At 38.0% G+C, this 13377-nt stretch overlaps 1 protein-coding gene across 1 annotated transcript in view; it reads right to left on the bottom strand.

Moving 5' to 3' along the window:
• Positions 1 to 13377, bottom strand: part of VAV3 (vav guanine nucleotide exchange factor 3) — a 465753-nt gene that overhangs the window by 65047 nt on the left and 387329 nt on the right. The window contains exon 20 of the mRNA XM_027856780.1: positions 3927 to 4063. Within this exon, the coding sequence (XP_027712581.1) occupies positions 3927 to 4063 (137 nt within the window). The remainder of the gene's footprint in view (positions 1 to 3926; positions 4064 to 13377) is intronic.

Here is a 13377-nt window from a genome sequence, read left to right as displayed (position 1 = left end):
GGAAGTCAGGTGCAATTTTTACATTAGCTCCCCACCTCACCTCCCTGATTTCTATAATATATTTTATATATATATATATATATATATATATATATATATAAGTTTTCTCATCAGGTTACAAACAAAACAGGTACCAAAACTCCATTTTGTGATTTTGTGGGGGGAAAAAAGAATTTAAAGTCAACAGATTTCTGGTGATTCAGAAAATTACGTGTAGAGAATGTTTCTGTGATAGCGATCCCCAGTAAAAGCTGTGCCTTCCACCTGCAATTGGCAAAGTGCCCAAACCGGCAATTTCCTATTTTACATTCATTTTCTTTCAGAATGATTTTGTTGAGAGAGAGAGAGAGAGAGAGAGAGAGAGAGAGAGAGAGAGAGAGGCAGAAAGGAAAAGATAAGGTTCTCCAAACTCATTTCTTCAGTACAAAGTTTGAACAGAGTGCATTTTCTCAGTTCAATTGACAGCACAGTTGTTTGAAAGAAATGATAATGAAGATGCAGGGACCACTCACTCCCATGGCATTAGAAATTACTGTTGTTATAATAATGATACAGATTACACTAATAGATATTCAAAGACAGTTGCTGAAAGGAGAATAATTTGTATCGTTTGGGCAGACAGCATGTGGGAAACATGATGGGCTATGGGACAATGTAACTGCTGCTACACTGCTACACAAGACTGTTGTGGTTTTTTTTGGGGGGCGGGGTGGATGGGGGGAGCGTAGAAGACTGCCTAGAAGGTGTAGAAATCAGAAGCTTCATTAGAGTATTTTACCCTGACCTAAATCACTTCACTAGCAGAGAAATGTTTTGTTTTTGGTTTTCAGTCCTCTGCTTTCAAGGCTAGGATTATTTCTCAATTTATGCTAACTGATCTGACTTATCTTGAAAGGCAATTTATCCGGAAAGGTTTAGCTCCAAGACATATCGGTATCAATTTGTTTGGGCCAAAGTCTTAAGGAAAGATTCAGGAATCTTTCTATCTCAATTGAGCAGTCAGGTCAAACCATCTCAGCATTAGGGACTACCCTGAGCCATCCTCTTTTGGGAATGATAATAATCAGGCAATACCCTAGGTATTTTGCAACATAATCACAAAAGCACAGAATCTGAGAGGCAGACAGAAAGAACCTCAGAGATACTTCAGTGTGAGAAGGACAGACAGATGCATAAGATAGACAGGTAATTAGACAGATGAAAGACAGATTGATGGAAAGATAGGCAGATAGATGATGGATAGAGCTGAAATGTTTATTAACTGCTTACTATGCACCAGGCATTGTGCTTAGCTCTAGTGATACAAATGTTGTTGTTCGGTCATTTCAGTCACGTCCAACGCTTCATTTGGTGTTTACTTGGTAAAGATACTAGAAGGGTTTGCCATTTCCTTCTCCAGTTCATTTTACAGATGACGAAACTGAGGCAAACAGGGTTAAGTGAGCTACCCAGGGTCACACAGCTAGTAAGTGTCTGAGGCCAGATTTGAACTCAGGTGTTCCTGACTCCAGGCCTGGCACGTATCCACTGTACTACCTAGCTGCCCAGTGATACAAATGCAGGAAAGCAAAGCAATCTCTTGCCCTCAAGAGTTTTACATTTTAATAGAGGAAGATAGCATATAAGAGTAAGTGGAAAAGATTATGTCTTACCAAATTTTTTCTTGTCTAGTTCATTAATAACACAACTGCAATAAATCTACCAGAATTAGAAATAATAACAGTTAATTGTACAAATAAATAAATAATAGGAAGGTGGGAAGAAGCTTTATTCTCCCTCTCACATTCTTTGATCCACTCACACTACCCTGTTCTCACAGGAAACACTACCTTCAATCTCCTGGTCTTTGCACTGAATATTCTACATGCCTGGAATGCAAACATTCTTTACTTTAACCCTAGAGTCTCTCTTTTCCTTTTAGACATAGCTTTAGTATTACCTTCTATATGAAGTCTTCCCCAGTTCTCCAAAGTGGTAGTATGTTGCTTCCCAAACTACCTTGTATTTAGCTTATGTGTGCATGTGTGTGTGTGTGTATGTGTGTACACACACACACACATGCATATATAATACTATATACAATATATAGTATATATAACATTATATATTTATATATGGATATGTATACTGGATATATTTATATCTGTACTTGTCTCCCCCACTAAAATATTAGCCTCTTGAGACAAGAGACTATTGCATTCTTTGTACTTGTATCTCCTAGAAAAATGCCTGACACATAGTAGGTATTTTAAAAATGCTTGTTGATTGCTTAATTAATTTTATAAACCAGCTAAAACTATATTGAATGGAAATCAATATTTACTCCAAAGAACAAGAGGAAACAATTTTGAAAATACTACTTCCAACCAATATCCTCCTATATCATTACCAAGTGCTCTGTGATTTCCTATAAATACAAAATTGCTCCTACTCCTGGCTTTTAGAGAAGCAACTCCAAAAATAGACACGTCCTGGGTGCAGAGTGGGAGATCATATTTCCATGTTTTCCAAATCAGAACATTTGTCTTTAAAACAATGCAAAAGCTACACTCACTGAAATCTGTAATCTGATATGAGCATTCAATCAAAGAGCCATCCTCTGTGACAAAGTGGCAGATACTGTCATGTGGTACAGGATTGCTATGGAAACCACTCCATTTTAGCAGTCACCTTATACCTTACAAATATTCACAAATGGACAACATCCACCCCTTTTCTTCTCTGCCCTTATCAGACTTTAACTCATGCATAAGTCTAGGAACTTGCTTTGTCCTCCTCTTCACACCCTACAACCTAACTCTAGTTTATAGTCTAAAGTCAAAAGTAGCCTTTGTAATCAAGAGAGGTTTCAACAGCAGAAAGTCTCATAACTTCCTGTACCTTTCATACTCCATTTATTTCAGCAGGGATGACTTTAAGTCCTTCTGAGAATTAGAGATAATGGGCATGGGAAACACTGACCCAAATATCACCATGACTATCACCACCACCATCATCATCATCAAGCATTTATTAAGTTTCTACTATATGTCTACTGTGTGCTAAGTGCTGTGGATACAAAGGGCAGCTGGGGGTGGGGGAGGAATGTCCTGGTCCTCAAGAAGGTCACATTCAAATTCTTAACATAACAAGATATGGGACAATGACAAGATAATGAGAAAGTCTCTCCAAACTGAACTTGCTCTCTTGCATATTAGATCATCATAATTATTAGCCTTCTCTCCTTCTTGAAATTTATATTATTGTATAATATCTCCTACATATCTTATACTTCCTTATTTGCCTACATTTTGTCTTCCACAAGTAGTATGTGAACTCATTGAAAGTCCAGGATATATTTTTGTCTTCATATTCCCAATGCCTAGGACAGTGCCCTACTCAGAGCAGATGCATAATAAATGTTTGTCATTTAGCATATCCATAATCCCTGTATGCAAAAATGAAGGTTATGCTCTCAGGTAACACGATACATGATTTAATTTAATTTTTTATCTGGTTCTGTGATTTCATTGACTTAAAAATCTCTCAACCAATGCAGATCTGTAATTGTTCTGAAACTTATGGTCTTAGAGTTGCCTTGGGGCACTGAGAAGTTAAAATGACTTGCTGTAGGTATATTTCAGAGGCAAGACCTGATGTGGGGTCTTTCTGATTCAAAACCTAGCACTCTAGCCTCTACTCCCTGCCGCCACTGCTGAAATTGTAGATATGACTAAAGGCATTGATATTGTTCAGGTTTTTGACAATCCATGCTATTGGATGCTCTGCCAGTTGGACCTAGCTAAGAAGAACCTTTTGCGAATTATGCACCAGTCAGAGAGTTAAATGCACACACACACACAAGCTGCTTCTGAAACCGAGAGCCTTGTTTTTTCAAGTGGGTGTGACTCACCCACCAGATCAGGAATTCATACTTCAGAGAGTACCTGCCAAAATAAGCTATGGGCATCTCCTCTCAAAAGCTCCACTGTGTCCCCCATCTGGATATGCAAAGGAGGTCCTTCGTGTTGTGGAGGTTGTGGGGTTCCAGTGTAATTCTTAATGACCTGCATCTTCGGTAGGCCTGGAATAAGAAAAACAAAGTCTTTCAACGAATGAACTGAGAATGAGCGAAGTCTTAAATATGCTTTAAGAAAACAGAGCTATTATTCACATTAGAAGTTTAGACACATCTAATCCCAGGAAATCTCCAGAGTGACCACACTGGAATGCTTTACAACTTTCTCATTATTTAAACCACTAATGAAATGCAATTCATCTCTGCTCACAACCTACATACAGATTGCTACCCTCCCCTACCATCAGTCTGTTTTTAGTTGAAGAAAATATTTCTCCTTTGGCTGATGCCTCCTTCACACAAACACATCACGTACAGTTTAATGGAAAAGAATCAATTTTTTCATCAACTCTATCCTTTCTGCCTATTACTTTCCTCCTGGGCACTGGCTGATTTCATCACTAAAGAGGTTCACCCCTTTCTGTGTATGTATCACATTGCCCAGGCTAAAGTCCATATCTTAAGGTTATCTTTGTAATTTGAACCAAAAAATGTGATGGATGTGTTGCTGTAATACTTAAAACATTTATATGGAGAAAGTCTCTGGGCCTGAATTTGAGCTTGTAAAATAATTCCAATAAAGGGTCATGTCCAAGACAATAGGATCCACAAGCATTCCATTATTCATATGACAAAACACTTAGAAAAAATATTTTTCTTTTTCTTTGTATTATCAGTTGCTAAATGCACACAACCTGGGAACTCAGTTCAATCTGTCATTTGCAGGAACAATGGTTTCCATCACATGTGCTTCCCTAATACTAATATTTGCTGTTGGCGCTGGATCAGCACAGTGCTATTTTCACTTAAAGGTGAGACTTCTCCCTCCTAAGACATGATCTCATCATAAAGATGACATTTATTACACATTTATGGACTTCAATCACTGTAACAGATGGTCTCTTTTTTTTTAAACTTGTGCCACTCAAATAAGTGATCACAATGATGACAAAACAGGCTGAAATGTCATACTAGATAAATGAGGGAAGACAAATAGGCCCCAGTTCTTGGGATCCAAATATATAGGGACAGTTTCAAAATCAGGTGAATTACTACACCTCACTGATTAAGAAGCCACTCAGAATTATAGTGCGGTACTTGACTTTTCCATTTGAGTTAGGTGGCGCAGTGGATAAAGTGTCAGACCTAGAGTCAGGAATACTCATCTTTGTGAGTTCAAATCCTGCCTCAGACCCTTACTGTAAGCTGTGTGACCCTGGACAAGTCACTTAACCCTGTTTGCCTCAGTTTCCTCATCTGTCAAATGAGCAGGATCAGGAAATGGCAAACCACTCCAGTATCTTTGCCAAGAAAACCACAAATGGGGTCACAAAGAATTGGATACGACTGAACAACAACTCAACTTTCAATAAGCACTTAGGATTTTTTTTTCAGGTTCTGCAAAACAAGTACTGTCATGCTATGTATTTGGGAGGCTAAAAGGTTGTAACTTGAATAGTCTTTTATTCTTCTAGTCAATCAGCAGAAAAAAGGTGGGGGAGGAGGGGAAGAGCTTCAAAGTAATGCCAACTGATTTTTAACTTTCACCCTAATTTTTTTATTTGAAGGTTAAAGGACAGTTACAGGCTGCTACAATTCTCCAGCTTTTCTTGAACTCAGTCCCAAATGCAAAGGCCCAGAGGGGATGGCTTTAAGCCTACCTCTTTCTTAACTAAATGGAGTTAGGTGGGGCCCAGGACCTAAACTTACACAAACATTAAACTTCACCATCTTTTACCAAGAAAAACACCCACAAGAAAACTAACTGTGCAGAGATATTTATCAGTCTCATTTGCATTAAACTGTAAGCTCACCTCCTGGGCTAGGAACCAAAACTAAAATTTTCTGCAGTCTGCTCAGTTTCAAATATGAATTGAAATTTGAAATATAGGAGGTCCTAAAATTTTTTATGCAGAGTATCTGGGTCTCTGTCAACTCATAGGACTGGATTATACATTTTTTGAGGCATATACCCCTGGAAAATATATGATTATAGGCAGAAATAGTGGCATGGAATAGGCAGGTATGGAATGGTTGACAGCTATATTTTTAGAGGGAACTCCCAAACCTTTGAAATCACAGAACTATTTGAACACTTGAGTTTTAAAATGAGGAAATTAGACTAGAGAATCTCTGGGGTCCTTTCTGTGAGCTGTGAATAAGATAACCCCAAAGTTTCAAATGGGAAATAGTTATGTCTTTGGCAGAGATAGGGAACAGGAGGAGGAGGAGGAAGAAGAAAAAGCATTTATATTTTGTGTACCATATGCTGGCCACTGTGCTAAGCACTTTACAAATGTTATCTCACTTGATCCTCACAGCAACCCTCTGAAGTGGCTGCCATTATTAAGCACATTTTACAGGTAAGGAAAGTGAGGCAAAGATTAAGTGACTTGTCCAGGATCAGAAACCCAGTGTCTGAGGCTGCATTTGAACTCATCTCTTCCTGATTGCAGGCCCATTGTGGCACTATGGTGTCACCTCACAGCTTCTGGAAATAGTGAAGTCAGAAAGAGGGAAAATCAGGAGTGAAAAGCTTATGTGACAAATTTTAGATGTGTTAGGTCTGGGGTTCTGGTGAGATATCCAGATGGAGATGGACTATAAGCAACTGAAGATGTGGGTCTGGAGTTCAGAAATCAAGTTAAGCCTAGAGGTAGAAATTCAGAAATCATCTGAAGGCAGCATGGTGTAGTAAATCAAAACTAGGAATCAGGAATACTTGGGTTCAAATCCTGCCTCGGGTATTTACTAGCTGTGACTCTGAGCAAGTAACAACCTTTCTGAACCCCAGTTTACTAATTTGCAAAATAGAAATAATAAGAGCAAAAACCTCGAAAGGTTCTTGAGGGAATTAAGACAATATTAAAAATTTTGCAATTCTTAAAGTACTATATAAATGTGAACTATTATTATTATCATAATCTGCTCAAAGGTAGAAGCTGACTTTCTGTGAATAATAGCAATTGTTGAAAATTTAAATTAATGTTTCCCCTAAAATGCACCCCCCCCCATACACACACACACACACACTCAGTTCCTTATTAAAAGAATCATGCAGCAATTAGGTTGCTTGTAAGGTAAACAAAATTAACATCGACAAATGAAAAATATTTTTTCCAAAAGAAGAAATTTGAAAGGGCTGGTTAAATTAAATGTCAAGTATCCAACCATCAATATAATTGACAGCCTTATCTACTGTCACTGTTATGGTTGAGGATAACCTCTGGTTTTTTCAGGGCTAGATCTTTCTCTACCAAATAGTTGCCCCTTGCCTCTCCCTACTCTTTCCCTGACCACCACCCCACCCCTCACCACCCCGTTCTAGAATGGTCTATTTATAGAATCTTCCAGGCTAAAAATTATCGGCTTCCCAGAAAACTGGGAAAGAATTTTTATAACCAGTGTCTCTGATAAGGGCCTCATTTCTAAAATACATACAGAACTAAATCAAATTTATAAGAATACGGTCATTCCCTAACTGATAAAAGGTCAAAGGATATGAATAGGCAGTTTTCAGATGAAGAAATTAAAACTGTCTATAGTCAAATGAAAAAATGCTCTAAATCATTATTTATTAGAGAAATGCAAATCAAAACAACTCTAAGGTACCATATCACAACTATCAAATTGGCCAACATGACAAAACAGGAAAATGATAAATGTTGGAGAAGATGTGAGAAAACTGAAACACTAATGCATTATTGGTGGAGTTGTGAACTGATCCAACCATTTTGGGGAGCAATTTGGAAATATGCCCAAAGGGCTATAAATATGTGCATACCCTTTGACCCAGCAATAGCACTTCTAGGGTTGTAGCCCAAAGAGATCATATAAATGGGAAAAGGACCCACATGTACAAAAATATTTATAGCGGCTCTTTCTGTGGTGTCAAAGAATTGGAGATTGAGGGGATGTCCATCAATTGGGGAGTGGAGCTGAACAAGTTGTGGTATATGACTGTAATAGAATACTATTGTGCTATAAGAAATGATGAGCAAGTGAACTGCAGAAAAACCTGGAAAGACTTGTATGTACTGATGCTGAGTGAAGTGAGCAAAACCAGCAGAACATTGGACACAGTAACAGCCACATTGTACGATGACTAACTTTGATAGACTTAACTCTTCTCAGCAATGCAAAGATCTAAGACATCTCCAAAAGTCTAATAATGGAAAATGCTATCCAGATCCAAAGAAGGAACTATGGAGTCTGAATGCAGATCGAAGCATACTATTTGCCTTTTTTTTTTAAGGCAATTGGGTTTAAGTGACTTGCCCAGGGTCACACAGCTAGTAAGTGTCAAGTGTTTGGTCTGAGGTTGGATTTGAACTCAAGTCCTCCTGACTTCGGGGCTGGTGCTCTATCCACTGTGCCACCTAGCTGCCCCTATTTGCTCTTTTTTTCTTCTGTTTTGTTTTGCTTCTTCTTTCTTGTGGTTCCTCCTATTGGTTCTAATACTTCTTTACAACATGACTAATGTGAAAATATGTTTAATAAGAATGTAAATGTAGAGCCTATATCAGATTGCAAGCTGTCTTGAGGAGGAAGGAGTAAAGGGAGGGGGAGAAAATTTAAAACTCAAAAGCTTATGGAAGTGATTGTTGAAAACTCAAAATAAATTAATTAATTAAAAAAAATTATCAGCTTCCTAGAGAATTAGCATCTCCCTGCCTATCATATTAAAGCCTAGGGAACCAATCAGACTCACCAGAGAAGGACAAGTGTCATAGATTTAGGGCAAGAAGGGATCCTTTCCCAAAATAGTCAATTCCATTCGGTTGTCTACCCAGGTTATTAAATTGAAGAGGTTTTTTTTGTTTTGTTTTGTTTTGTTTTATTTGCTTTTGTTCTTTTGTTTTGTTTTTATTAAGAGACATTTAGGGAGTGGGAGAGTGGAAGAGAAGGGAGGAGAGAAGGGGACATTATCACAAATGCTTCATTGGGCATGCCCAGAGAAGCCTGGGTTATACTAGTATTTTCCTGCTGGCAACATTTTAGACAACCCAGCTTTAACTCTGTCATCCTCAGAAAGTGATTACTAATGATGGATGTTTGTATAACACACAACAACTTTATGTCCATAAACACTTTCCTGGAATAAATCGATATTAGTTCCTATGACATCTTGTACGACTAATGATTTTTTAATGTAGCTTTGTTTAGATTTTAAATTAGGTCTCTGAGGTGAAAGGCCAGCATATTACTGACAGCCCATTTATCTAGCCAGCACCATTCTCATCTAAGTGATTGCCACAGGGAAGCTTAACACATTAGAGGCAGAAATCATAGGCATCATGCATAGATACCCATCTCTAGAGTTGTGATCACTTGCTCATATTTAGTGCCTGCTTAGGAAGCAGAATGTGGGAGTTAGGACAGTCAATTCACTGCTAGTGTGTCTGGGCAGAAACTTCAGTGAAAGCAAGAAAACCCCCAAAAAGTAGGAATCCATGCCCTACATTGTGGACCAGCAAACTACAGCCAGTAAACTGAGAATATGATTGGTTTTGTAAGGCCTGGAGCTAAGAATGTTGGGGGTTTTTTCCACATTTGTAATTAAATCAAAATGATTTAAATTAATTAAAATATGATGTCTTGTTTTGTTTTCTTACATTTATGCATTCTACCATCTCAACTTTCTCTGTAACTGACTCTGGCAGGTGTGTCTGCTCCCTTTTATAAGCCTTTGGGACTCAAATATACAATAATCTGGTCCAATCTGTTCATCTCCATTTGTCATAACTTAATCAGTCTTCCTCAATGTATTGAGATTACATCAAAAGGACAAAGATAGTTCTATCAAGGTGATAGGCTCAAAGCCTCCAATAAGAATGTTTTACGATTAAGGAGACATAATTAAAGTTTCAAACACAGGGCTCATACTTAAAACTCATCAAGATGGCTTGGCTTTCCCATACTCTCTCCCAAGTGGAAAATTTTAATCTTCAAATCACATTAGAGTTCTTCTCTTCACACTGGCCTTCATCCCCGATTCTAGATTTCTCTCCGAGGAGCTGGGAGGATAGGCACAGATATTTAAATCTAAATCATAAGAAGGAGGGGACTTCACAAGAGAGAGAATATAGAGAGAGAAAAGGCAAAACACTGAAGAATGTCAACATTTAGGGATTGGGAAATAAGACCAGTGAAAGAGAAGGAAGAAGAGAAACAGGAGGGTGTGATATCTTCAAGGTAGAAAAGAGTCAAAGTGGTCAACAGATAATAAGGAAGTTATTGGTGATATTTGAGAGTACAGACATCAGTAGGGCAGTGGGGACTGAATCCAAATTGCAAGGGATCAAGGAGGAACTAGATGGTGAGGAAGTGTAGCTATGATGTGTGGAAAACTTTTTAAAATAGTTTGGAAGTAAAAGAGAAGTGAGAGATAACACTGCAGCTAAATGGGACAGAAGGGTCGAAAGAAGGTTTTGTTTAGAACAGGGAAGAAACCACTGTATTAATTTCAATTAGTATGTCTATAAAAGAAGCAGGCAGTCAACAAAGGACATGCTATCCTTTAGAATAAAAATGTAGCCCTTTTTTTTAGTAAACTTTTTCAGCAATGTGTTTTCTAATTGATTTTTTCCCCCTTTTTTGGGTGCTAAATCAAAATTTCTGTTTCCAAATGACATAAGCCAGATTTTTTATAAAATGTGTGGGTAGAATTGTTAACCTCAGTAATGAAAGGTTTATTTTTTTTTTCTTCATAGTATTCAAAAGTTTTGATATCCAATGTGTAAAAAAGCACAAAAATGTCTAAGAAAATTTTTGACTTTTTGGCACTACATAAAAAAGTTTTAAAAAATGATAACCACAACCCCCATGACCAAATCAACTAAATTTTAAGTAAATATCCTTTTTTTCCCCTTACCCATGACTATGGATATGCTATATGTAGAAGAATTTTCATAGGAAAAAACATTGTTTTTAATGTATAAAGTCACAAATATGTTCCATTAAGAACGACTAATTGTGATTAACACAGTCATTTCAACTCACAATGAATACCCTAAAATCAGGTGCCTGGAGATGTTGAGCACATCTTCCATATAACAAAATGATTTTTTTTAAAGTTTTTACAGGCTGATCTTAATACCAATTAGTTGAAGGAATGGGGAATGTTTAGCCTTAGAAATGAGTATCCTTGGCTGTGGGATATAAAACTGTCCACGTCTCTGAGGGGTTGTCATGGGGAATAAAGATTCATCTGGTTCTACTCGGTCAGAACTAAAAGGAAGTAGGTAGAGGTTATAAGAGGCAGTTTTCAATTCAAGTTAAGGAAAAGCTTTGTAACAATTGGAACTGTCCAAAAATAGAAACAGGCAGGAGTGAGTTCCCTGTCCTTCTTTGTGCTCATGAAAAGACTGGCATGGGTATGTGGTGGAGAAGTTGACTGTTTTGGGATGAGGTAAATATGTCATTTCTGGGATCTTTTGACTTAGCCAATTCAGTCTTTTTTCAGTCACGTCCAACTCTCTGTAACCCCATTTGGGGTTTTCATGGCAAAGATGTTGGGGTGGTTTACCATTTTCTTCTCCAGCTCATTTCACAGCTGAGGAAGCTGAGGCATACAGAGTTAAGAGACCTGCCCAGCTTCACACAACCAGTCAGTGCCTGAGGCCAGATTGAATTCATGAAGAGGAGTCTTCCTGATTTCAAGTCCAGTGCTCTATCCACTGTACCATCTAGCGGCCCTTCAGCCAATTTATGCTTCTGCTGTTTTACTACTATTCCAAGTTAAGTATTCCAGAAACAAGTTCTTAAAAACAATTCCTACAAGGTTTATTGCATCTTCTCCACCATCTCATATCCCATCTTCCTGTCTCCCATCATTTTTCTTTACTTCTTTCTTTTCCCTGAACATTCTCCTTCAGCATAACTACTTAAATCAAGAAAAGTATATTCAACTGCTATCCCCACATATCTCAACGCTTGTAGCCATCATATGAGAATTACAAGTTTAAAATCAAGTGACTTGATTGTTGGTGTTCCGGACTGATTGAATTTCTGTTGAATTTGTTTTAGAAGAGGCAGATGACCAGCAACCAACACTAATTATTGTTAGTAATTAATGTGACTAATTAAATATTTAATAATTAAATAGCTAATGAGATCAAAGATTTAGAACTGGAAGGGAGCCTAAAGATCATCTAGTCCTCTGCTTTTATTTTACAGATGAAAAAATTGAGGCCCAGAAAGGTGAAGTGAAGCTTTGTAGCTAGGTAGCGTAATGGGTAAAATGTTGGACTTGAAGTCAGGAAGACCTGAGTTCAAATCCAACCTCAGACACTCACTAGCTGTGACCTTGGGCAAGTCATTTAACTTCCCTCAGTTTCCTCATCTATAAAATGGGGAAAATAATAGCACCTACCTCCCAAGGTTTTTATAAAGATCAAATAAGATAACATATGGAAAGTACCTTGCAATATTTAAAGCATACAAATATATACATATGAATGTTACGTATTGTGATTATCCAAAATCATACTAAGTGAAAAAGGCTTGATTTGAAGGAGATTCTCTGAATCCAAAGTCAGAGTACTCCTCTGCTGTACCAAACAAATCCTCCTTCAAATAAACATTCTTCTTAATATTTTCCGCACTGGAGAAGGGAAGAAAAAAAGGGAAGGATACTTACTTCTTTGTAAGGTAATGCTGATCTGGTGAGAATAATTTCAAAGTGCTTTCACTCTAACTCTGACACTTATACACATGAATTTTATATTCAAGAAATAGGGGAACATTTAAGTTGAGAAGAGACTGCACTATGATCAACTAGTTGAATAATTCCAGGTAATAAATGTGGCAAGAGACACAAATAGTCACAAAACTAGGCAGTGAAGTTGGGAAAAATGTTTGAGAAAGTTAGGGAGTGAGCCTAGGACTTGTTACTGCAAGGTCAGTCTTGCTTTCACGACAGTAGGCTGACTGAAGGAGAAGGATCATCTCTGTGTACATTAGTAGATAGGCATCCAGCAAGAAAGGCTGCCAGCAGGGCACCCCTTCTGTTGCCACATTCAGGAGGAACATTCAGAAGAATATGAGATAAGGAAGTGGAGGCATGTAGTATAGATGGCTTTCTCAAGGGGTTTAGCCACAAAGGGGAGGAGAGATATAGGATGATAAGCAGCAGCGATGGGATGGTCAAGTGAGGCCTGCTTAAGGATGGGGGTGAAATGGACATGTTTGCAGGAAGCCCAAAAGGAGCCAATAAATAGGCAGACACTGAAGGTAAGAGAGAGGGTGATTCATTCACCAATAGCATGACAGGGAAGTTTGAGGCAGGGAAGGGAGGAGAGTGTAGCCAGTGTAGGGGT

Source organism: Vombatus ursinus, unplaced genomic scaffold (assembly GCF_900497805.2).
Source record: "Vombatus ursinus unplaced genomic scaffold, bare-nosed wombat genome assembly UNPS02011613.1, whole genome shotgun sequence".
Classification (NCBI taxonomy): domain Eukaryota; kingdom Metazoa; phylum Chordata; class Mammalia; order Diprotodontia; family Vombatidae; genus Vombatus; species Vombatus ursinus.
This window is presented reverse-complemented; position numbering and strand designations above follow the sequence as displayed.